The sequence below is a fragment of the Misgurnus anguillicaudatus genome, chromosome 9, assembly GCF_027580225.2.
Source record: "Misgurnus anguillicaudatus chromosome 9, ASM2758022v2, whole genome shotgun sequence".
NCBI classification, from domain to species: Eukaryota; Metazoa; Chordata; class Actinopteri; order Cypriniformes; family Cobitidae; genus Misgurnus; species Misgurnus anguillicaudatus.
Window position 1 is genome coordinate 7011481 of NC_073345.2, and position 27656 is coordinate 7039136.

At 37.0% G+C, this 27656-nt stretch overlaps 1 protein-coding gene across 2 annotated transcripts in view; it reads left to right on the forward strand.

The window, feature by feature from the left end:
• tenm2b (teneurin transmembrane protein 2b) overlaps positions 1-27656 on the forward strand; it is a 368733-nt gene that overhangs the window by 107432 nt on the left and 233645 nt on the right. For both annotated transcript variants that reach the window (XM_055181247.2, XM_055181248.2), the window contains exon 3: positions 6113-6388. In XM_055181247.2, coding sequence (XP_055037222.2) covers positions 6113-6388 — 276 coding nt within the window. The remainder of the gene's footprint in view (positions 1-6112; positions 6389-27656) is intronic.

Sequence of the window (27656 nt, forward strand, 5' to 3'; positions counted from 1 at the left end):
ATGCAAAACATCTGACCTGTATCTGATTTAGAGCCACATTTAGAAGTTGCTCAAATCAGAATCGAAAAGATCAGATTCAATGTGGTTTGTGCTGTTTATTCTGTCATACAAAGAGACATAGATCACATATGAGCAAAAAATCGGATCTAGGGCTGCACGATATGTTTTTCGTTATTGTGATAACAGTATGCAATATCCATATGGCAGAGAGTTACGATAACTAAATTTATTTCACATGTCTATCATTTGTGTGTTGTATGCTTAGATTGTCCAAATTAGAACAATCAGAAGGGGCCTTACTAAATACCCCACCAAGTAGGTTTTATACTGTTGTACTATTGGCTATACCACAGGCGCAAAGGCTCAAAGAAGAGAGCGGAAAATAAATATGGCAGGAGTCATCGAGTACATCTTTAACAGTACATCTTTTTTACCCTGAATTAGGTTTAATTACACTAGAAGAATATGTATTATCTGTTTATTTCAGTATGATAATTACATGTCTAAATGATAAAAAAATAGTTGATAAAAATAGCATTTGTCTGGGAAATTATATATTGGAAAAATATTGTTATCACAACGGTCAACATCAGAATTAGCCTGACGTTGTCATACTCAATTCTAGTCAGAATTTGAGTCTGATACCGCTCCATTGAGCTATAATTATGAGGCGTGTCTCAACCGAAAATGCCTCTCCACTCAATTGGATAGACCTACGACCAATCAGAGCAACGGAGTGTGTGACGTATGTTGAAATGTTGTCTTTTGCAGCCTGACCGAACTGCTAGCAATTTTGCTACAATGATACTAACATCATTGTGATTATACCAAGTCTGAGTTAGCGAACGTACATCAACACCTACTATGTTTACAACATTTCATTTATATCACAACATTAAGTATTTACTAAGTCATACAGTAAGACTATCTCTTACCATTTGTACGTTAGGTGAACTTCATCCACGACGATAGCTACCCATTATACGTTGGCTTGAAAAATATCGGAGCCTAGCATGTCCCTCCACTTATTCAGCAGTCAAGATTCCGGGCTTCCAAAAAGAAGCTGGCAACAACCGCTAATTATATCCATCTCGTCGTGCACGCCGAGTTGCATCGCCGTGATACCCATTTCAGTTGCTTTTTTAACTTTGTCCTCCATAGGTGCGACCAACTTTTGCCGAATCCCGTAGGAATGACGGCGAAAACATAAACAAATGCCTTGATCGCGTTTCTCTGTTCCTCTTTTTAAATCAATGCTCTGTCGATATCTTTTAGAACAGACTCAATGTCAGAATCCACACATCTGATTTCTACCACGGCAGCCATTTCGTTGTAAACAGATTCAACACTCGCGCTCTTTGGTGACGTGGTTGATACGTTACTGTTGATCATCTGTCCATCATCGGACAAAATGTGGTGGGCGGGGCTAAGATCGTCTGGCACCCAGGCTACATCAGAATAGCATATCGCATAGTTTCGCAATACTGTGCCCGGAAGAGTTTTCAACAGTCATGAAGGTTTGAAACAATATGAGGATAAGTAGCAGTAAATATATGACAAACTTTTATTACAGATTTTTCATATAAAAAACTAGGTAACAGGGTGGTCAGAGGAGAAAAAACACAATGTAACAGGATGGACATCACACCAGTGAACAGCAAAACATTTCTTTAAAGAAAGGCAACTCATTTACTCTCACTCCACCTGGAATAATAAACTGTACTGAAACCATGAAAATTGTTAAACTAATCTTCTTTGAGTAACAGTAACAGGGTGGATGGTAACAGGAGTGACATTTTATGCCAAACTCGGCCATTACTACTCATGTGGTAATCAACAAGCAAACACATATTGACCATAGATGAATATTTTTAACATTTAATATTTCTCAAAGTTACAAAAAATATTGTTTCCTCTATAAATAAGCATAACGGGGGGACGTGTTATGCTTTACCACATCAGTAAACTATTCTAAATTGTTAAAATAAAGAGCTGATAAAAGAGTGATACATACCTTGCTTCTTGTGTAGATGATCAGATTTTCCTCTAAAATTGTAAGCTTCTTCCTGAAGGGGGTCTAGGACAACTCAGGGGTATCATAAACCGGGAAGAGTAATTATTTAAAATTTCATTTAATTCTAGGTACATGTCATTGTGTTTTATGGTGGAGGGGAGTTTATCATATAAGACAAGCTTTAAAGAAGTTGTATAATTGCATTTTTTAATTAAAATATACACTATTATGTCGACACAAATGTAGGAATGACTCTTTTGGTAAATAATACTGTAAAAGCAAGTGTTTGTGATGCTTTCAAATTTGTAGTTAATTAAACTTTTAAAAAAATTATTTAAGTGAAAAAAGTTGAGTCAACTAATATTTTTAAGTTGAATTAACTCAAAATAATTTTAATGCAGCACAAACAATGACTTTTTTAAGTTGAAACAACAAATCTTTTTTACAGATAACAACGAATCTTTTTACAGATAATTAGGCTTTCCTTTGGCTAAACTAAAGCTATCCTTGATGTTCCTTTAAGCAGAAACTGACTCTGCTTTGCCAAATCTCCTGTGCAGTCATTTGAATATTAATGGCTAAATGAGTCCTGCAATAACACTTGATATTTGCTGATAGTTAGCGTCACAGACCTAAGACTTGAAAAGAGCATCATCTATGCTCTTTAAACCTCAGAGAGGCAAACATTTCAAATCTTCGGGGTTTTGCAACAGGGTGTAGCGTGTTTTTCATATTCTGAAATGTTTTGATGGGACTTCACAGTTTTAGCTTGCCAAGCGTGCGGCCGTGTTAACATTTGCATCTTAGTCGCAGCAGGGCTCTTTGTCAATCAGGGTGTGTCGGAGGCCTGAAAAGAGATGATTGAAGCGAAGAGAGATTTTCGTGCATTTTTCGAAACGCTTCGCTGTACCTGACAGCACGTGAAGATGCTACGTTGCCATGGTAACCTCTCCCTCAACAAACGACCTTGCCCGTCTCTCTGATTTTAGCATTGGGTGAAAAGGGATATTCACTTTAATGTCCAGGGTGTCTGAGCAAAGGTGGGGAAATTGTGTCTAAACAGACTAAGGCGCTGAAGGAGGTTTTTGGCCTTTTTAAGGGCTCTTCAGGGGGAGTTTTTTCTGGTTTTCAAAATGCCTTCTGGCGGTTTAGGTAGACACTATCTCAAATTTACACCTTGGAAAAATTTTCCCTTTGGAGTAGACACACAACAGTTGGGGGGCAAAAGATTCACGTGACTTTCCACAGATAAAAACAGCTAGAGAAATTCTGCTATATAGGTCTGTTATACGGCAAATGTTGCATTGTGTAGGAGTTTAGAAGAAAGCAATCAAGAAAAATAAAGAGTAATGTGATGAGATTATGGAGAAGAGTTTTGTTTTTATTCACACAGCTTACGTGGAGCTGGCCCCGGTTGCCATTGGTTACTATGTATCAGGTATGCATTAAATGAGTACGCTCTTAAAAATAAAGGCTGATAAAAGAGAACCTTTAACATCCACACAACCTTTCTGATACAGAAAAATGTCTTTGTAAAAATCCTTTTAGCACCTTAATTTTTAAGAGCGAATGTGCAGAATGAAACTCCACCCCCTCCTATTCCCATTAAAATTCCTGTGTGCCCAGTTCCCTATAACCATACAGTCCCTGATTAACTATTGTGTCGTGGAATCACATTACATTGATGCTTTTTCCCCTACATTTGTGAAAAATGCACAAATTCAATAGGCTGTTTGTGCAAAAATGCTTCTCTGGTGTGCTGAATAGGAGGATGCAAAGCCAATTCAGCACACTGTAATGTTTTAGCCGCATATGAAATCATTATTAAATATTGCTGGTTTCCTTCTTTGCATGGCTGTACAGTAATAGCGAGTCATTATATTTTTCAAGTCATTAATTGCTGTGGTTTTATGCCGTGCACAGATTTATGGATGTTCCTCATTTGGGATTAATCTTGTGCTTTTAATGTTTTTACTTCATTAATGTGCAGTCTTTCCTAATTAATTTAGTTTTATATCAACTGAATTCATATTCTTGGATGACTGTATGATATTCCATTAAGAACCGCTGTTAAATGAATATACACCAGCAGTGAAAAGTTTGGATACACTTAAGTGAATTTATGTTTCACGTGACCTTGAATCCATTTGATTTGAAAGCCAATACCAAAGTGATTAAAAAAAGGCAGACAGATAGATGTAAATTGTGTAAATCTGTAGACAGATGTAAATTGTGCTTACGTAGGATTTTTTTATACTTAAAATGTAATGTAATCGTTTTTGTAAAAGTAATCGTAGCAAAAAGTAGCCAACAATTTTAAAAAGCAGTGAGAGTGACACTTTATGAAGTTAGTTGAGATTGTGAGCCAGATTGTGCAAAGATGAAATCTATTTAAAGAGCTCAGATGTAATAGTTGTTGAAAATGAGATTTGTGTGATGTTTGTTTTTCCTTAAGACCCCTTAAGATCTTTGCACACTGTAGTCTGTATTTTTTCGTATTGGTTATTGTACAAATTCGTCACTCACACAAACCTTGCACACTGTATACAATGCGTATTAAGTCATCCGTTGAGAAAAAATTCACATAACAAAATAAAGTTTTCTTTAGCACTGCGAATAGATGCAACAAGCTATAGTTTGCTTGTACGATGGCCCTGATGTCAAAACATGCGAAAAACACAGATTTTTTTTTACCTGAACCGAATATTTTTAATGACGGATGAGAGTTTCGGAGGCAGTGTGTAAATGTGATTCACACAACATGAGCTTGTATTCATTTTTTAACATTTAACGAAAATTTTGGACGAGTATTTCAGAGTCAATGTGCAAAGATTTTTTCCCCGTATCGATGCTTTAAGTCAGTGGTTTTCAAACAGGGGGCCCCGAGATGGTGCCAGGGGGGCCCCAGTTTTATGACATTTTATAAAATACATTCATTTATCATGAATTCTATGTAATTAAACCTAAAAATAATAAGCCAACTAACCAACAGCACTACTAGGTATAATGTTATATGTTTTGTTTAATTAAAATATTACATTTTAAAACTGTTTTAGTCATACATTTTCTTTCGGGGGGCTGCGAAAAAATGCACTGTACACAAGGGGTCCACACGCTAAAAAAGTTTGGGAACCACTGCTTTAAGTGACCGGAAAGAGGTGCCGGTACTTTATTATTATTATTATTATGCTGACTCGACTCCTCCCCTGAGGTAACAACAACTATATTAAAGGGGTTTTATACAGCAGGCAACAGACAACCTTTTAAAAAAATAATAAATCATTTTATTACTGAGTAAAATTTTCAACATGTTTATGCTAAAACTAGCTTGAAAAAAGCTTTAAAATGACACCAAGACCATGTCTATGGGTTCAAGAATAACAAAATACTGGTCATTTGAAACTCGAAAGTCATCACTTTATTTTGTCTTATTGTTTTCCATTTTGCGGGTGGTCCCCGTCGTTCAAATTCATTGAAATTTTGTTCACTTGTAGTTTAGCAATTAAAACAAACTGACAGCCGCGACAGCGGAGATTGTCACGTACCTACAAAAGGGTATTGGAAAAAGCTTGCGTCTGACCGAGCAGCTATGGTTGTGCGTTTTACACACAAACACACACCTCCAGACCACGTGGGACGAATTAGGAAGCGTGCATTGTGAAGGGCGCACAGCCAAAGGATTAAAACCTCTGATTTAAACAGATGTGCAGATGAGCGCACCGGTATGCTAAAAGCACGTTCTGGGCACACGGAGAGGTGGTGGTACGCTCAAGAGCTATATTTGAAAGTGGCGGTACTGAGTACTGCCGCGTACCGGCCCACTTAAAGCATTGAACGTAATATTATTTACATTAAATCCAAAGCCTTAGGGAATGATGATAGATGTAAAAATTCAGATCTTACCTGTAAATGACATTTGTGAATCTATCATTTTGACCCATACAATGCCATTGCTATACATAAACCTGTGCTACTTATGACTGGTTTTGTTAAGGCTCACATTACTACAATACATGAACACTTTCTACAGTGATACAGAGAAGTGAAAGATTGTGTATTCATTATGCAATGGTTACAATGCCTGTGTTTGCATTTCAGGGACCTTCACATTGGCTGATCTGGGCATGTGTGAACCCACCTCGACATCCACCGCGTATCGCTCCGATATAAGCCTGCTCCAGGATCCATACGCTCTAAACGCCGGGTCGGATGAGGACTCTGACCCCGAGGGTGTCATGACCCCGGAGCGTGCCGTCCAGCTGTGGAGCGGACAGCCTTTGAAGTCCCGCCGCAGCTCGTGTCTCTCCAGTCCCGACCATTCGGTTCTCACCCTCACCGATTCTGAGAACGAGCACAAGACTGATGACGAATCAGGTAGGAAAGAGAAGTGAGAAGAAATAAATCAAACTAAGCTACAATTGATGTTTGAAGATTAATCAGAAGGGTAGTGCATCTAAATTAAGTGGAAAATGTGTAATTTGGTGAAACATTAGTTTCAACAAGGGACTCTAGTGTAATGAGACATCTCAATGAAACATTCGTATTTCCCAAAAGCCTTCAGTCTGTTTTAATGAAATTGAGCATATAATGAATAATTAAATAAGAACGGTTTTAGTAAATCCTAAAAGAGATCAACTGTATGCTTGCAATCTCAAGAGACATTTTTCCAATGTATATGATGTACCAATGTCAAGTACCACGTTATGCATTTTTCTAAGTATTAGCTCATATTTATAAAATGCTCTGAATCTATACAGCTTTAATTTTTTTCATACTGTATAAAAAGTGAGAGATCCACATCAGATGACATCCATACGCAGGAACTATTGTAATTAAGCTGCTTCAATCAGTCTCATCAGAAAGATAATTGAAAAGGCTAATCTCATTAAAAACTTATCTTAAAATATGTAAAGACGATTTTTTTCGTGAACATTTGCTTTGCAAATTTGTTGAGATTAGAAGCGACATCCATCTGAAAGGGTTTAGGGAGAAAATCCGAAACTCATGGGGGTGCTTACAGAAATAGAGCTGCAGTGGGTTTTCATGTTGATGTATAAGTAGATGGAGAGGTTTGGATCCAGGCAGTCATCGTTCAAAGGAAGCCCAGCTATGCTGCTCTTGGACATCAAGGCCACCACATGCACGAATGAAAGCAGATTCTGCAGCGGAGAGACACAATGCGGGATTTATGAACGGGTACCTGCGATGAGATGCAATAAGCAGCAGGTGCACCGCATCACACACTGACAGTAGTGCTGTGTTTTTATTTTTCTTCTTCAAGTGATACACTCCTATAGTGTGCTAGTGGCAGGAGGAAAGAATCGTAGGGTTAGAATTTCAAACTTGGATATAAAGTAGTCAAAAATCCACTTTTACAAGGTATTTGGACATAAACGTGTGTTGGCAGTGTGTGAACACAACAACCCTACAATGAAAAAAAAATCCAACCTCTCCTTCTTTTTAAATCCCTATTAAACCAAAGCAGTCTCATTAGACATGCTGTTTTGATTCTCCTGTTAATGTGATGTCACACTGATAAAGCTCCGCCCACAGGCACTGACTGACTGGTTTATTTTACCCAAAAGCTTTTCTAAATGTGTTTCTTAGCACATTGTAGTGCTATGTGACTAAAGATACTATAGACTGTATTCACAGAAATCAGATCTATTTTTAACCAAAAGCGCTGACTGTTTGTTGGTGAAGGAGTTTGCATTTTTAGGTACATACATTAAAACTGCGTGTTTTTGCTCCCACTCAAATAGGGGCATTTTGAACGTGATATAATAAAATATCTGTGCATTTTGAGCTAAACCTTCACAGACACATTCTAGGCACACCTGAGACTTACATTACATCATGTAAAAATGTAATAATATGTGCCTTTTAATAGATGCATCTGATATTTAAGATAATTCGATTTAATGCTCCTTAAAGTAACACACAGCAAGTTCAATTCCCTAGTCTTATTTTGTACATATTTTAAAAGATGTATTCATTCTACTGTATCCCAATTTATGGTCAGGGTTTTGCGAAGTAAAAATGCAAATGTTGTGTAACATAAATATAAAAAAACTACATAAGAAATTTGATTTATTGGAGCTTTTGATTACATTTTTTTTTGACTGTACTAAATCAAAACAAAATACTAAGTATCTGTTTTTCTGAAAAACAATGCTATACCCAGTTATTCTCCTTTTTAAAATGCGCATTCTGTGTCTGAACGTCTGTTTTTGTTTTGATCTGTGTGATCCTGCCCACTGCCAATTTACCCAACTGTGTATTTCGACAGCTCGGTTGCCAGTTATTAAACGCGACCTCCGGAGGACAGACGCAACCTCTGAAATGAGCCGCAGATTGAGTTATAAAAATCCACACGAGCGGGATTGCAATTTGCAAACAACAAAAACAATGCAAACATAAATATGTGCTAATAAACTTAGTGTAAGGCTCAATGCTTTCCATTATCACTTGGAAAGCAACCCACACTGCAAAAAATTACTTTCTTACATAGTAGTTTTGTCTTGTTTTCAGTAGAAATATATAAAAATTCTTAAATTAAGAGGCTTTTTCTTGATGAGCAAAACGACGGGGGAAAATAAGTCTAGTTTTTAGACCAAAAATGTCAAATCTAGGTGATTTTGTGTATAAAACAAGCAAATAATTCTCCCAATGGGGTAAGGAAATTTTTCTTGAATTTTTCTTGAATTTAGTGTTTAAGAAAAGTGTTGCAAATGTTTTTGCTTACCCCATTGGCAGATGTTTTGCTTGTTTTATGCACAAAATCACTCAAATTTGATATTTTTGGTCTAAAAACTAGACTTATTTTCTTGGGTCATTTTGCTTATCAAGGAAAAGCATCTTCATTTAAGATTTTTTTTGATATTTTTACTGAAAACAATACAAAAATACAAAGAAATTTTGCATGCACTGCAAAAAAATGACTTTCGTACTTAGTATTTTTGTCTTGTTTTTAGTGTAAATTTCTAAACATTCTTAAATTAAGATGCTTCTTCTTGGTGAGCAAAATGACCTAAGAAAATAAATCTAGATTATAGACAACAAACTTTTGCTTAAAACAAGCAAAACTATCTGCCAATGGGTTGAGAAAATAAATCTAAAAGATATTTTTAAGCACAAATTCACTTAAATTGTATATTTGTTGTCTTTAATCTAGATTTATTTTCTAAGGTCGTTTTGCTCATTAAGAAAAAGCATCTTAATTTTTTATATTTATACTAAAAACAAGACAAAAATACTAAGAAAGAAAGTCATTTTTGGAGTGTGTGAGCATTAAGTTTGAGGAGAAGGGAGGAAAAACATCTCCTATATTTTGACTGCAGTACCAAGTTCAATCTTTAGATTTCAATAACACATACTGCTCTTTTAACCTCCTGAGGTTGACACAAACATTTGTTGAAATATAAAAACTATTTTTAAGCCCTGTTTTGCAGCATTGTGCCATTGGCTTTTACGCCCCTGGGTCCTTTCATAGGGTCTTTGGAGTGTCTTTGAAGGAAAGGTCTTTGACTTTTCTGTTGGTTGTTGTTGATGGCCCTCTCAAGACTACACAGCTAGATATGTGCTCTGAAGAGATTAAAAACAGCAGACAATAGCCAAAACAGAAAGCGGTAACACAGAAAGCAGTATTTTGACAGTATGACAGTGATTTTTGCAGTTTTAAAAAGAGGAAAAATACAAAGTGAGAGCGAAATTGACACAAATCTGCTTCAAAGCTTTTCGAATCCTACACATTTACCCAAACACCATTGAAAAGTCAGTCTGGTTAAATAAGATGTCCTAAAAGAATGAATCACTGATTCCCACTCAATTGAATTTCTTTCACTCCAATAATTAAATCTTCACAGCCCACACCCACTCAGATAACTGTTTCTGTGAATATTCTCCATCCACATAAAAGCATCTGCTTTGTGTCCAGCTGTGTTTGTAGTTGGTTTTTTGCAAGAATGACGTGTTTTCTGTTGATTTGAGAAGACCAGCAGTAATGGAGGTAAATAGACAGCGACTTTTGTTGCAGTTAAATCACTTTGATCTCACCGCCACAAACGGAAATACCTATGACACAGTTTTTTTACCTGATGGGAGGGGTTCTAGTTGACCAATAACAGTGCTTGCGGTCCGCGTAGAACTGACGCGCTGTTAAAATTTTGGCGAAGTGCACGTCAGGCTACGCAGAGCCACCCACAGGTTACCGATAACCTACGGCGTAAACCTTACGCACAACTATAACTTGCACTTAAAGGGACCCTCCACTTTTTTATAATTATCTTTTTACTGATTTTTAACATTTTATTAACATAACAGACAGAAAAAAGAAAGAAATATAATGAAAAGAAATAAAAATTAATAAATAATAATAATAAAAAAAGAAAAACATACAGCAAATTAAATCAAGTCAGTCTATGGTCACAGATAAAGTTATATAAACATGCTAAACCCCGTTATGACATAGTAGCGTCAGAGGTCCATAAGCGGTTCCCATATCCTTCGGAAAGGCATTTCCCTTATTTTTTAGGGCGTATGTGCATTGTTCCATTCTTAAAGTTTCTTTTAGGATTCGTTTAAACAGTTTAAATGATGGGGGTCTTTGTTGGTTCCAATTGAGCAGAATGCATTTCTTTGCTATAGGACATTATGATAATCCTTTTCCTGCATGTGGTATCCAGTGTCTTGTCCAATTCCATACCAAATAGGTACCGTGTTGGTGTAATGTCCAGTGGGGTTTTCACAATCTTAACAGTTAAATCATGTACCGCCTTCCAGAAATGTTTCAATTTCCTGCATTCCCAAAAAACATGCATATTTGACCCTTTACACTTTTTACAATGATGGCATATTTTTTTTACATTTTACTTACGCGGGGTGGAGTAAGGTACATCCTGTGCATGAATTAATAATTTTGTTCAATTATTTTATTACAGGACAGTGAGGAAAAAACATTCTGACATATCGTGTCCCACTGATCTTCATCAAAAGTCCTTCTGCCATATGTCCTTAAAGCAACACTATGTAGTTTCCATGTAAAAATGACTTACAGCTCCCCCATGTGGTTGAAAAGCGCAACAGTGCCTGGTATCAGACACTCTTCTGCAGGCAGGGAGAGGGGCGGGGCTGTGTATCCTACCCTCCACCGCCACTTTCAGAGTGTGCTTGTAGCAGCTAGGAGGCTGCTCAGGTTGCAGCAACCGTACAATTTGTCCAGTTAAAAGTTGTCTCTAAATAATTTTAGAGACATTATTTAAATGTAAAAAACTACATAGTGTTGCTTTAAGTGAGGTCAAGGAAGAGCTGCAATGGTCCAACAAAGCACTATACATTTCAGAGATTTTTTCTTTTAATGATGTTGATTTTACCAGAATCTCCTCAAGATTTGTTAGCCCCAAAGACAGGCGGTTTTCCTCTTTTAGGGTGTTTATTAAATGACAAATTTAAGTGCCTTTCGGAATTTTGTATTCTAACATTAGAACGGCAAAGGACTTTAGTGTCACTCCACTTTTTTTGAAAATATGCTCATTTTCCAGCTCCCCTAGAGTTAAACATTTGATTTTTACCTTTTTGGAATCCATTCATCTGATCTCAGGGTCTGGCGCTAGCACTTTTAGCATAGCTTAGCATAATCCCTTGAATCTGATTAGACCATTAGCATCATGCTCAAAAATAACCAGAGTTTCGATATTTTTCCTATTTAAAACTTGACTCTTCTGTAGCTACATCGTGTACTAAGACTGACGGAAAATTAAAAGTTGTGATTTTCTAGGGAGATAATGGCTAGGAACTATACTCTCATTCTGGCGTAATAATCAAGGACTTTGCTGCCGTAACATGGCTGCAGGAGGGGCAAAGATATTACGCAATAGCCGAAAATAGTCCCCTTAGTAACTTTTAATGGCAGGGGATTAATTTTGGGCACTGCTTAATATCATTGCGCCTCCTGCAGCCATGTTACGGCAGCAAAGTCATTGATTACTACGGCAGAATGAGAGTAAGCAGGTTCTTACTCCAGTTCAGTTTTTACACCCATGGTTGCGTTAAAACTATATAGATAAACTTATACTGGGTTGTTGTTTTCCAACCACGGGTTGAAATAACCCAGCCTTTTTATTTATTTATAACCCAGCGATTGGGTTTGTCCATAAAACAACCCAATATATTTTAGTGTGTACTGTCAGTATGAGATTTTGGATGCAGGGGTTGCCTCCAGGCCCGGTACTAGGCTTGCTGGACTGGGGGGGCAGTCAGGATTTTTGGGTGGGCAGCCATTTCTCTACTAAAATGATTCATACACTAAAATTATGGATGTTTCTATCCAATATTATTTTGCATATGTCTTATAATAAAGGGCCATTTATATGTCCTTAGATGCGATTAGATTTATAATGATTTATAATGTATTAATGATTACACTTAATGTAGTTTTACACATTAAGACACAGTTAATGAAATCAGGCAAGCAGGTGATATGAATGCAAAGCTGTACATATAGCTATTTTTTTTTTATTAATGTGTACACTGCATTTAATATATTATTTCACTTTTAGATAAATTAAAGCCATTCTTATACCTACCCAACATATACCTTTATTCTAAATAAACACTTGTTAGGAACTTTATTTCCACTTCTCAAACATTTTCTTCATTTAAAATAATGCATTTTCAATGTGATATGTGATAAGAAATATTTTCATTAATTATTGACCCTATCATGCTGCTGCAGCAACCTCAAATATCACAACAAAGCACAACGCTTTAAATAAAACATCATGAAAGCAATTTGACATGCATGACAAATTCGTCAAAGGTTATCCTGTAGCACCAGACAAAAGCACAAGCCCTAAAATACTGTAAGTGTGATTTGTGACGAGACCAAAGATAAATCACATTGCTTTGTTCATAACACAGCAAATTAGACAACAACTACTAACACAACATTATAAAATACAACGTTTACCTTACGATGACCTTGTGGATTGAAAGGTCCTCCTGAACTTAAAAGTCTGTAGATTTTTGCGTGTGAAGATTTTTTTCAAACGCGAGCTGAATGAGCTGATGAATGACGATGACAAAACCGCTAAAATTTGATTTTAAAACTGCACACGATGCTCAGCTGTTACAATGCTGTATATTTACTGTATAACCATCTTATATAATTTATATATACTACATAGTATGCCACAACCAAACTGCATATTCCAATTTGAATAAACAGAACTACGTCTAAAACACATTAAATGCTGCTGGAGACTTGCCATTGGCTGTTGTATTTGCATGAATAAATAATGAGGTGAGTCTAAGAAAGGATAAGGGGCTATTTTGGGCATGTTTTACTATAAAAAAAAGTTTCATTTTAATATGGTTTGTGTTATTACGTTTATGTAATACTAAATTGCATTGTTTCTGATATATATTTTAAAGATGCGTTTTTTAGTTACCGTCATAGAGAACAGTAGTACTTTTGCTATGAGTTAAATACTGCTGGAAAGACCACTGAAGGTTGAATAAGCTAATCAGATAATAGTGGGTGGAAGCCGTAGACACTAGCGTTTGCCAACTAAAGACGCTTTTTGTTTAAATAGACTCCGTTATTTTATGGGTGGCTGGACATTTTTGGGGGGGCAGAAGGAAAATCTGGGGGGGCAATGCCCCCCCCAGCCCCCCCGTAGACCCGGCCCTGGTTGCCTCTCTCAGAAGAATCGTTTACATTGTTCTCACAACTGCCGAGTACCACGCAATCTTCAAACACCCTTGTGGGGTACATTGATCTTTATTTTTGCTCTGTCGCTCTTGTCTCTGAACTTTTCTTATAGTCCCACTGGCAGATTCTTCTCCGCACATGCACACTTAGTCTAAGGACTTAAATGTATATGGGATACGTTAATGAAGCACAGTTTCTTCATTTGTGTGTTTATGTACATTGAGTTACATGCAAACACAGCAAGACTCCGACCACTAATGGATTTCAATCGTGTGAGATAATAAATAGGGACAGCGAGAGCAGGATCAGAAGAATGCTGGGTGACGAACCATAAAAGTCTTGAGCGCACGGCACATGACAATATGGAGACGGCACCTTGCGGCAACACTTTGGCTCATTATCACTCACTTTCATTGACGGGCCAGCAGGCCTGTGTGCCACCTACTGAATGCAAGAAACATTTACTTGATACCTATCTGTATTCCAAGCCCCCCTCAAATCCTCTTTGCCGGTCTGTTGTTGTACTCTGAGCCTTGGTTTTATTTAAAGAGACTGAGTTCATGTCCCTGGCAGATTACAGTTAAGTGATTAGAGAGAGAACATTCATTAAAATGCCACAGTTTGCTCAGGGCAGCATTCGCACTCTTTTAAGTTCTTGTGCTGAACTGTCAGTTGTACTGCGGCTATATAATAGTCTAAGGTTGCAAACTTTATCTCTCTGGAGTCATTGCACATGTTATGAAGAGGAAAAATCAGCCGTGAAAGTGAAAACTACGGCCTGGGATCATTGCTTTGTGTAAGCATGCAAAGAGAGACTTTAAAAATGTATTAAAGGCATAATACGTAGGATATTGCATTGAAATAATCCAAAATCACTTAACATTTTTGACTTACAATGTGATGGCTATTAAACTTTCATTATGTCATCCATGAACTAGCCTGGGTTTCCCCATGCTGCCTTGCACCCAAATTTATTCATGCTGCAAGTCTAGCATAGAAACTATGGACCAATTTTGCCCCTGAAATAGGGAACCAATCACAGAAAGGATAAGGGCAGCAAGACGATGACGACGTCTACGCGACACACCGAAGCAGTTTTGTTTATCCAACACGGCAGCGGACGCAAAGTTACTTTTCAATGCAGCCTTAGACAGTGTTTTAAGTAGTTTTGAACGCAAGTTTATTTAAAAAAGAGCAACTTTTGGTGTTAAACAATTTCATATCCAAGAAGGATATTTGGATATGGTAAGACATGATAACCACGGACTCTTATAGGACCAACCTGTTAGGCATCATCGAAGTACATTTAACTTATAAATGGTAAGTGGTATTTATTAATATCATATTGTCATTATGACTGTACTGTGGTTGTCACAGTGCCACTAACTTGTGTTGCTTTTCAATATCAATATACAGCTACCGGTTTAGTTGCATAGCTTTCGGCTGTGTGCTCACGTACCAATAAAAGTTGTTTACATTTGAATTGATGTCGCTCTACATACGTAATCTGGTATAATTGAAACGATTGGCTATGAGCTACATACAGACACATTTGATAGACATTCGTAGTGCCCAATAAACGGCTCTGGGCATTCGTAAACCACGCCTCAAATACGAGAAAATGAGCATAGGGTTCCCAGACCACGTCTCATTCTCTATTAGACTGGTCTGGTGTTAGCCAGGCTATACATGAACATTATTTGTGAGTCCTGTCGGATCAATTCCTGGTTTTCTACAGTCATTTGCCATAAAATGTGATGTGATCCTCATCTAGGTCGCAACAATAGACAAACACAATGTGCATAAGCTGACAACACACAAATAATTGTATAATAGTTTCTTGTGGGTTTTTTTGAAAACACACATTAAACATTCATAGTGCTGGAGGAAAATGTAAGTGAACCCATGGACTAATTACTTTACTGAAATTATAGTTTGATAACAATCATGAAACGGGCAGTTCTGGTTCTTCATTCTGATTGGTTGAAATGACGTGATAAAATACCCCGGTAAACCCACGGTTCAGACCGCATTACATAAGTATCACTGTGCCACTGTTGCTGCGTACTGATTTATGAAAATAAACACCACACTCTTTAATCATATTTTTAATTTGTGTACAATTGCACAATCAATGACGATATCCAGATAAATGTCAATAAATATCGTTGAGTCATCTCGTCAATAAAGAGAAATCGTTCCCTGAGGAGTTTCGACTTCAAATTCGTATTTCCGCTGTTATCCACTAGATGGCGATCTTACCCAACTTAAACACTGACGCATTCACTCAACACTAAAAACACAGTGTGTAAGTTTTGATCAGGCTCTGAATTTGATCTCTTACAAAAGTTATTCACAAAAATGGAATGAGAGTGAAACTTTTTTTTCAAATGTTCTTTCATTTGATATTTTATGTTTATTTAAAGAAGATCATTTTTCTGAAAGGCATTAAACTAAAACTGGGGGGCAACTCAAAAAAAAAAAAAAAACAGTGACGGGGAAGGAGTTAAACATGCTTCCACACATATTTGATTATCACTTCAACAGTTGCACGATATAAATGTTAATGTATAAATTACATGAATGTTGATTTATTAAAATATACACTACAGTCTTTAATCATATTTTCATTGTGTCTTTGTCTGTGTTGGTTGGGAACTACGAACTGTTTCAGCCACACTTGATTCTGAGGAACTACTTTGTTTGGCGGAAGAGTAATATTTGTACTGATATAATTACAACTTATTTGTGTTTAATTTTATGAAACCCTACTATGCATATGAAGTAACTGTTTTATAAATGCAATAAGCCCCGCAAAGAAGTGGTGTTACAGTGCATTTTATAACAGCTTAGGGGCTTCGCGTCGTGCCTAACAATGCCCCAGCTGTTATAAAATGCACTGGTAACCCACTGCTTATTGGGGCTTATTGCTTTATTATACCACGGGTCTGTTAAATGCTGTATTCTGAGGGTTGAGAAATGTTCCGTGGGTATGCATTATTTTTTGATAACCGCACACCTACCTTGTCATATGTCATAGGTCCTTTGAATTATTCGCGTCGTGCCGCATTACCACCTTGGGTGTGCATTATTTTCTTATAATACAATGGCCCGTTGTCAATTATTCCTTACTTATATTCGTGTATAATTTATGAAGTGGCTAGTTTGTATGTTTGTACTTTGTATGATCAAATTTGTATGTTTTTGTAGATTGGGACGTTGGGATTATTTTTTTTAATAATTTTAAGTTTTTGTACAATTCATTTGCATAAATTTACATGAATTAGCCGCTTGGTAAAATATGTATGAATTCCGAGGTCATGTACATTGTCAGGCTGGTTATTCCGTTGAATTTGTGTTCATTTTCCTGTTGGAAGAAATAAAACACATTTGGTGTTGACGTCCAGCCTTGTTTCTGAAAGGTAGTGACTCTTTTTAATGAACTCGCTACTCCAAAGACCTCTTGTACAGGTAAAAGGTATGTTGACAACTAGAGGTTTTTGAGGCTTATGAGCTTTGGTTTCCATGGCAACAGGTGGAAGCTAATAAAAGGATGTTTCTATGGTTAGGTCAGTGGTGTGTATATGTATCTGTGATGTTTGTGAAGTGTCTTTGTGTTTTACAATAGAAGAGCTAATAAATAAGAAAAGCTTTTCTTTATTTTATTACTTTTGCTTTGATATGTAAAGGTTTAAGATTTTAAAGTATGATCTGGATAAGTAGACCATTTAGAGTAATGCTTCCAGATATAAAATAGTTGTGAACCATAAAGGTTCACAGCAACACCACCATGTATTGTGACATTGCTGTAGCTATTCAAGCAAATAGCCTACAGAAGAGAGTGTTGTCACTGAATGGGATGTGTAATAATATTTAATCTATCAAGAAAAGATAAATTATAGCTTAAGTGTGGGTCATATACACGAACTACATTCTCCACAAGTTAACACTGGTTAGTCAACTGCCTATAAAGATGTAGATTGGCACCAAACAAATTGCATCCAGCACTAATCGTATAGGCTCATTAGCACCGTTACCTTATTAGCATAATTTCTAGTGAATGGGGTACTAAAACAACACATACCATGCATGCAAATAAACTGAGCTATCAGTGGCCACAATTCAATCTTGAATTCCCTTTAGCATCTGTCCACCTGATGCTCAGCGAATGCAAAATGAATAGCTTTTAAAGGACTGATTCACCAAATTACTTTTAGGCATTAGCAGATGCCTTTATCAAAGGCAATTTACAAAAGTGAGAAAGTGATATGAGAAGTGCTGTCTTTTAGCCTGAAAAGTTACTTATAGTTTTTTATTTCCACCAAAACAATTCGGATACTAAAAGAGTACTTGGAGTTACAATGGATTCTGAAGTGAAGTGCAAGAGGGTGCAAAATGTGTCGATATAGGTAAAAAAAGCACTGGGGTGGAAATTGAGTGCCCTGATGTTTGCAGTTACTGTTGATGGCTAAAGAGATGTTATCCTGTATACTTATTATGTCCAATTGCCTTTTTTTGTGAACTTGTTCACGTCAGGGTTTTGTGGCACACCATGACAAACCGCGCCGTTACTTTTGCCCGACTGTGATAGGCTCCAATCAATTGAACAAATGCCACATGTTCCTCTCGATGCTTATCTGTCCCACTTCCACACCAATGACGTTATTTTACGATTGTTTACAATCCATTAGCATTCGCACAACGCCTGCGCAGCCGTTGCGCTGTCGCCTCACAAGAAGAAATAGCTGTGACAGCGCTGAACGTTTATTTAACGTGTCGATGGCGGCGGCAAAGAGGTAATTGAGAATTGATTTGACCATAATGGCTTTTCATATGTTCCCTACAGAATGCTGATGCCGCCTGATTAAGCCGTGAGACGGCAATTTGCCACTTAATGGGGTCTGCCCTTGTCCTTTATACAAGACGAACTAGCGGTGTGAGAAGTGTTAATAAAGGAACAGTGTTCAGAGGTGCCATCCGCATCAGACTCATTGTATGCCGAGCGTTACCGTGCTTTAATCTGCTCTCGGCTTTGTACCCTCAAAGCATCTGTTGTGTAGAGTTTCTTAGTTCCAGCTTGCTGCACTGTCTCAACTCCTGTGAAAGGAGCTGATGATATTAATACCTCTAGCTCAACTGGTAGAGCATAGTGTTAGCAGCGCAGAGGTCATGGGTTTGAATCCCAGGCAAACGCATACATTGCATTCAATGCACACATTGAGTGAAGTTTATGTTACTTTTCATACCTAAGTATCTTTGTGATTAAAATACAGTAGTGGCCAACATAGATAAACAGATAGATAGACGGATGGATGGATGGACGGATGGATGAAAAGATGGATAGAAAGATATATGGATAGATAGATGGATGGACGGACGTGAGAAAGATAAATAGATAGAGGGATGTCTGGGTGGTTAGAAAGAAAGACATATAGATGAATAGATATATGGATGGTTAGATAGATATATAGAAATAGATATAGATGGATGGATGGGTGGGTGGTTAGAAAGCTAGATAGAAAGATATATAGATAGATTGATGTCAGAAAGATAGAAAGAAAGATAGATGGATGGGTGCATGCATGGATGAATGGATGGATGCTTAGATAGATGGATGGGTGGTTAGAAAGATATATTGATGGATGGATGGATGGATGGATGGATGGATGTTAGAAAGATAAATAAATAGATGGATGGATGGGTGGATGGATGGTTAAAAAGATAGAAAAAAGATATATAGATGGATGGATGGTTAGATGGTTAGATGGATAGATAGAAAGATAGATAGAAAGATAGATGTATGCATAGATGGGTGGATGGATACTTAGATGGATGGATGGTTAGAAAGATAAATAGAAAGATAAATAGATAGATGGAGGATGGATGGATGAATGAATGTTAGAAAGATAGATAGATAGACGGATGGGTGGATGGATACTTAGATGGATGGATGGTTAGAAAGATAAATAGAAAGATAAATAGATAGATGGATGATGGATGGATGAATGAATGTTAGAAAGATAGATAGATAGACGGATGGATGGATGGATGGATTGATGCTTAGATGGATAGATAGAAAGATAGATAGATAGAAAGATAGATGTATGTATGCATAGATGGGTGGATGGATACTTAGATGGATGGATGGTTAGAAAGATAAATAGATAGATGAATGATGTATGGATGTAGGGATGGATGAATGTTAGAAAGACAAATAGACGGACGGATGGATGGATGGATGGATGGATGGATGCTTAGATAGAGAGATGAATGGTTAGATAAATAGATAGATGGATGATGAATGGATGGTTAGAAAGAAAGATGGATGGATGAATTGATGGAGGGATGTTAGATAGATAGATGGATGGATGGATGGATGGATGGATGGATGTTTAGAAAGACAGAAAGAAAGATATATAAATGGATGGATGGATGTTAGAAAGATAGATAGAAAGATAGATAGATGATGGATGGATGGTTAGAAAGATACATTAGATGGATAGATGGATGGATGCTTAGATAGATAGATAGAAAGATAGATAGATGGATGCATGCATAGATGGGTGGATGGATACTTAGATAGATGGATGGATGGTTAGAAAGATAAATAGAAAGATAAATAGATAGATGGATGGATGGTTAGAAAGATAGATAGATGGATGGATAGATGGATGGATGTTAGAAAGATAGATAGATGAATGGATGGTTGAATGGTTAGAAAGATATGTAGATAAATGGATGGATGGATGGTTAAAGAGATAGATAGAAAAATGGATGGATGGTTTGGTACAAAATGGACAAAACACAAAACTTTAAATGTTGGACAAAACAATTGTGAAAAAGACATAAAAACAATAAGCTCATTAATAATAAAGCATAGCCTACATTAACTGCAATGTTATTTGTTATTTTAATATTTGTTGATTCTCTTTTGCAGTAATATTTTCTAGTCTTTGTCTTGGGTTATGTCTTTATAATCTTTGCACATGTGTTGTCTGTAATTTTTTGCCAAGCCTTTTTAAATTCTTCCCAAAGCTGAGCTTTACTTTATGCTCCAAGCACACCAATGCAACATGGATACTACATTTTTAATGCTTTAATAAAATATTTGAATAAAGAACAAATATGTTAATTGTTAAATGTTAAACATAACTTTCAGCCACTGTATGTACCAATCATACTATCTGATGTTAATATATTTCAATTTAAATATGTTTAGAATTAATACAGCCACAGATCACATCAGTTCCACTAGAAGGAGCCTCTAAGGTTAGCAATACAAAGAATAACGCTGCCAAACTCTGGCAAAGAAACAGGCTGTTTATAAATGGATATCATTATTTAGTTTGATGAGTAAACTGCTCGATTTATCACTTCATAAATTTACAGACATTTAGATTCATCATGTTTTCCATTAAATATTTATTTTGATGTCAGACATTTTTGGAGTTTACAATGAAATAGATTGTATGTTTTGAAACTGGTGTAATGAGAGAAATCACAGACAACATTGCAGCAGATAGCTTATGGTCTTTTAATTTTGCATAAATTATATTTCTGGCACAGTTGACATGCTTTGTTTCACAGAAACACATTGTGTGAAATGAACTGAAATAAATCCAACCCGTATTGCCTCCTCTAATGTTAACAGTCTTTAAAATTAAACAAAAAATAATCAACTTTAATTTAAATATCAGCAATTTATTGTAAGTCGTGTTGACAGATTGTTTTTATAAGTTTTAATTGATAGCACAGCTTTAAGAATAGTGAAACAAAACTCTTGGAGTGTTTGGCCCTTTCAAGGTCTGGAGTCTTTCATGTTTCAGTTTGTGTGTTTGCTTTTTTTTGTTTTTATAATTTGCCATCATTTATTTTGATCATATTTTTCATTACAAGCATACTTTGATGATGTGGATGAAGATCTGTTTGGTGATCACTTTTACAGTAAGTTACATGAGTTTAATGTGTTCATTTGTCTTCTGTTTTTCTGTTGTTTGTTTATGTTGTGTTATGTTTATGCAAGTGTTTTCGTGTGTAATGGAGGAATCTCAGTCTGGTGAAATAAAAACATTGTTTGTTCGGCTTACAGAGCTGATAAGAGGCACTTTTTAATATAACAGCCACAGATTTCATATAATGAATTTACGGACTTTTAAGCTATTAGTCAGTGCGCTACAAATTGGAGGCTCACATCTTTTATGAAAGGTTTTGTTAAAAATAACGCTTTTGTGACAGGAGAATTCCCTTCCTCAAATCACCTCTAAACTGTTCATTTATTGTCCCTGTTGAAAACTCCAGGAACCGGTTGACAGATTGCTGCCTTCATCATAAAGCTCTCATTAGAAACTTCATTAATCACAATGCCTTAAACAAACCCAAGGCCAATTAGCTTCAGTTGGCATAAAGCCAGTCTCTTCAGTCTCTTTAGTCCATTTCTCTGACGTGCCACTCAATAATATCACTCTGTATGAAAAGCCATTTTATAGTTACACATTGTTTCATTCAAAACTGATTTTGCAAGTTTTGCAAGTAGAAAAGTCTATTTGACTTTTTGTGTCAAATGACAAACTTGACAAAAACTGTGCAATTTTATTTTTAAAATCACGACACTGTCATGTAAAATTTTGTTATATTGAAACCCAGTTTAAATAAGATTTCAGAGGGTACTTTTTTCCCTTTCTCTCTCAAAATATGTCAATTTACAAAAATAAATGCGTAGGCTAATACAAAGTATTAGAAGATTTTACGGCCAATTTTTTTAAAGACATTTTAAAAAGTTCATTTTAACTAAAATACATACATTTAATTATAGTGATTTGACTGACATTCAAATTTTAGTTACAAAAAAGGAAGCGATCATAATATTTAGTTTGCAAAATTATATCAAATATGTAATTTATTTACCATAATCGTAACCAAAGACATGGAATAACAGGATGTGGGACATTGCAACCCTCAATATGGCCGCTCTGGTGATGGAAGTCCCGCCTTCCAGGTAAAAGAACCAAAGAACCATTAGGTGTGTTCGACTTCATGCAGCGCTGCACAGACCGATCGGCGGCTGACTTGAAGCAGTGCATGCCGGTTAGATATTTTGTCCGACTTGAGCTGGTGCTGAAGGCACGTGACTGTGACGTATGGTTTTAAAGAGCGTTTCGAGAGTAGCCGGCTACCTCAGCCAGCACAGCCTCTCCGGAGCGGTTGCACGGAGTTGTGATGACGACACAGCTCTTCGTGATTGGTCACCTCACTGATGACAATGATCACGTGCGTTTCAAGTTTAATCCAACCTTCAGTTCCATTAATAAACATTATAAATTCATGTTTTTATGACAGGTAAAATATATTATATGGTGTTGTGTAATAAAATAAAAATGAAAATACAAAACTACTGGTATTTTAATAATATAGGCTTGTTTCCTGTTGTTTTCAGGCATACAGTATAAGCAGCAATTAAAATATTCGATATAAAATGTTTCTGGTTGCAACGTTTTATTAAAATGTTTGTTTTTAACAAATTCTCCATCAGTGTTCGGGTAAGTTACTTTTAAAAGTAATGCATTACAATATTAAGTTACTCCCAGTAAAAGGAACTAAATTTGTCCCTAAGTTACTTCGCATAGAAAGTAATGCTTACGTTACTTTTGCGTTACTTTTTCTTGGCTGAGGCTTGATCTCTTTCAGGCCTTGCAGGTGTTTTTATGACTGAAAAGTTCTGCATTCAGAAATTGCATATTTCCTCACAAAAATGTTGAGCTCTGGCCTGCCATCTCAGTTTCAAACTCTTCCCACACAGGCGTGTGTACGCATAGAGTGTGTAATGTGACTATGTTTACTTTAATTCAGTACATAATTTAAAAAAAATCTAATTAATCAAACTAAAAAGTAACTCGCATTACTTTTTTTAAAAAGTAACTCAAATATGAATGTGTACATTTAAAAAGTAATGCGCTACTTTACTCGTACTTCAGAGAAGTAATATTATTACGTAATGCACATAACTTGTAATGTGTTACCCCCAACAGTGTTCACCATCTAATTCACTTCATTTGTGATCAATTTCTTTAGTTTGTATTCATGGTGTCTCAAAATAGCACACTTAGATCATCTTAAGAACATCTTAAGAAGTACTAATGATGAATTTTTAGTATATTAAGTATAAAATTATCATGCGAATATAGAGCACTTTAAGTACACTATGGAAGTGTACTACTTTTTCACCTGGAAATATAGCCATAACATACACGGAAAGCATCAACATTAAGACTGATATTGGCCTTCTTGGGAAATGAAACGTGGTTTCTTCCATAATACTAAGGCAACATTCATAATTAAAGAAATATCAGCATACTGGACTGAAGCAGAGATGTGACGAGTGACAGTGAATTGTATTTCAAGAAAGGTTTCTATTTCTGCAATGTCGCAGCTGGCAGCTCCACCTACCAAGAGATCTCATTCACTGAAAGTTATTTGCATTATAAATATTACTCATCAAACTTGGATGAGGAAAGACTGATTAGACGTTTAAAAGCAGAAATACATAACAAGTCCCTCAAGTTGCACAAGGAAAGCCATAAAAAGCATCTCTGTATGTGTGTGCGCTCCTCAGCTACAGTATGAGAGAGCAAAACTGGGTTTTGTGATTGATTGCCTCGCCCCTTTTTAGGGTTCAGTATGGAAGAATTGCCCATTCCTGGAGTCATATTGTGTCTTAGGACAAACTGTGTGCGTGCGCAGTAGTTAAATAACCGGGAAAATGTATTTTAGCACAATTTGTGTTTGAGAAACAAACTTCAGAAATATGATGTTTAATTGTGATTTTACAGTTACACACGATTTTAGAGATATCTGTATTTCCCCATTCAAGTAGATCGGACTTTAGTCTTGCATGACTGAAATAACTGCCCAGATGTCTTGCAAACATGACCGTCTAGTAGTGTGACGTCCCTAAAGGGACTTTGTCATAACTCTACTTTTAAATACAGTCTGTTTTCCATAAAACTGTGGACCCTTAACCATTAATGATAATAACTGAAAAAATAAGAACTGAATAACACAATGATAGAAAGATGTTTTAAAGGTGACATAGAATGATTGAACGGAGTATTTATCCTTGTTCTGTGATGTGACATGTAAACAAAAATGTTTTTGTTTGGGTCTGTAATGCCTCAGAAGCTTCCTAAAAACCTCTCTCAGATAGCTCTATTAGGGTGGGGGAATTTAAACAAGTCGTTTTGCTCTATTTGGCTCCCCCTAATGGCTTAACTTGCAATCTCATTACTGATTGGCTGACTTTGCTGCCACTCTAAAAATGTAGCCAATTATTTTAAAGTGGAGGGACAGTTAGATGCCTGTGATGTCATAAGCATCAGTTTTTCAGATTGGGCTGTTTTCTGGCTGACATTTATAATAGAGGAATTTCTATGAGACTGAGATGTTTAGCATGTCTAGAACTTTTTGTATGTTTGTAAATGCGGGTAGACTACCATTATTCAACAAAGACAAGGTAAAAATGTTTTTTCATTCTCTGTCCCCTTTAAAGTAAAATATGCCTTTGAATATGGGTTTGATAGATCATAACATGTCCAATATCTAAATACTTAATTATTGAAATTACGTAAACGGCATGACAGTTTATCCAACAAATATATTAATGCGAGTCTAAACCCTAAACTCTCATTTGACCTTTATTATTGCTGTAACTCTTAGGACCAGATTTACTAACAGATTGGCGCCATCGCAAATAGTGACGCTGCATCGCCATAGTGATGCTTTGGGAATGCCTACAGACGTGAGTGCGTCTGAATGTGTATATCAAATTTAACCTATGGTGGGGCGTGACGTCACTGGCGGGGTGACGTGGGAGCCAGGAAGTATAAAAGGCGACCTGAAAATGCCCTTGCTATCTGAATGCACACTGACGGTTAAAGGAGAGGGCCGTATCCAATGACTCAAATGGTGCCCCTGATAAGCCCCTCAGCACCATGGACAGATCCCCACGCAGGGATCCTTGAATGCCTCCAAGTGCCACACAGGACACGCATTACTAGTTGGTCTCTACCTAATGAGGGACCAAACACTAAGGGGTGGAAAGCAGATATAGCTGCCACATAAACCTTAATGGTCAAAGGAGACAGCCCTGTTGCAAACCTTTCCTGTAAAAACTGTAAAAACTGAACCTACTGGGCAGTTTACTGGGTCATATGAGTGCATCTGGCTCCACGCAGTAAAAAGCTTTCTGGAATGCAAAATAGTCTCCACAACTTCACAGGCTTTTCTTCTCAGAGGCCAGACCCAAACTCATTTGTTCTAGGCAGGGGTGAAACACAATGCCCCTCGCCTGAGACCACAGATCCCTCCTGATCGGCACCTGAAATGGGGAGCCGTTTAGAAGGGAGACCATGTTCAAAAACCATGCTCAGGCTGGCCAACATGAGGCTACGAGCAACAGCCTGGCATTCTGCTGGCGGACCCTCTCCAGAACTCCTGGGAGCAGAGCGATTGGGGGAAAAACATACAGAAGGCCCTCAGGCCATTCCTGTGCCATGCCATTCAGCACGAGCTGAATGAGCAACCCTAAAAGGACAGTGTGAGTTTTCCTCAGTCGCAGCCTTTGCTTGGGCGAACCTGAGCAAGATTTGCTCCACTATGTCTGGGTGAAGTCTCTATTTCCCCAAGCTCAACTTCTGTAGATTTTGATCCTATGGTCTTCCATAGCCACTTCCCAGCCCTAAGGGGATGCATCTGTCGCAAGCCTGATGTAATGACCCTGAGCCTCCGATAATGATCTTATTGCAAAAGTAATTGTGGTTTCTTGCATAATACTAAGGCACAAAGCATTTGCGTGTGACCTTGATCATGAGAAACGGGTTGCCCCTCAGGGAACCCCATGGTTAAAAGATGGATTCTATACGAGCAGGAGACAACCATGCCTGCAGTCGTTAAAATTCATACCACGCCCACAAAAAAGGTCCTCTAGACTAGAGAAGCACACTTTCCATGGCGTTTAGCTGATGGGACATTTTTGTCCCTTTGGCCTTCCATAACAGATCCCCAGCCTGAAAGAGATGCGTCTAAAGTTAATGTCATGTGGTGGAGACATTTTACCTCCAGGATTGCTATGATATTAATGAAGAAGTTGCCACCACTAATATGGGGTTGCCGTTGACGATCAAGCAGCCAACACGGTCTAGTTATTTCTATAATGTCTATGCTCTTTGCCTCCACAGTGTGATTGTGCGGTTGCGATTTATTGTGCCGTGTTTTGTCGTTTTTCCCATCGTGTCCGATACCAAAATTAGCGCAACATACTTTGCAAAAAGCATAAGAATTTTCAATGTTGTTTTTTTGGCCATAGCACCACCTGAGCTATCTAATGCCATTTTTAATAGTGATGCTTGATTCAACTTTCCCCATTTACCTTTCAGATATCAACAGTGCAACCAAGTTGTAGGTTGCCAGGTTGAGTTTAAAGATTGTATGACATGTCTATTGTGTGAGTAGGATGTGTTCATACAAGATCTGGCAACTGGACAATCTTGGAATAATATATTTATGTGATTATTCATACAACGAGTTAGGGCTTTACAAATTATGGGAGTTTCCCGAAAGAAAAACCAAGAACAACCTGTGTTGTTTATTTTGCCGTTTAGTAAATATCCCACAGATATTACCACTCCCACCTGCGGTTTTTTTTTTTGGGAATTGCGCTCTCGCGCTAATTTGCTCCATTTAGTAAATTCTGGCCCTTAGTTGTTTTTATTTAAACTGTCAAGCTTTATTTCATTCTACTGTAACATTTACAAATAAATTTGTCTTTAATTTTCTCACATTTGGACAGACTTTGCATTTGAACTGCTCTATCAATAGAACTAACTTTCCCCAAATGAGTGTGAATGCGGTCGTGTGTAATAACACCGTCCCTGGTTAGCA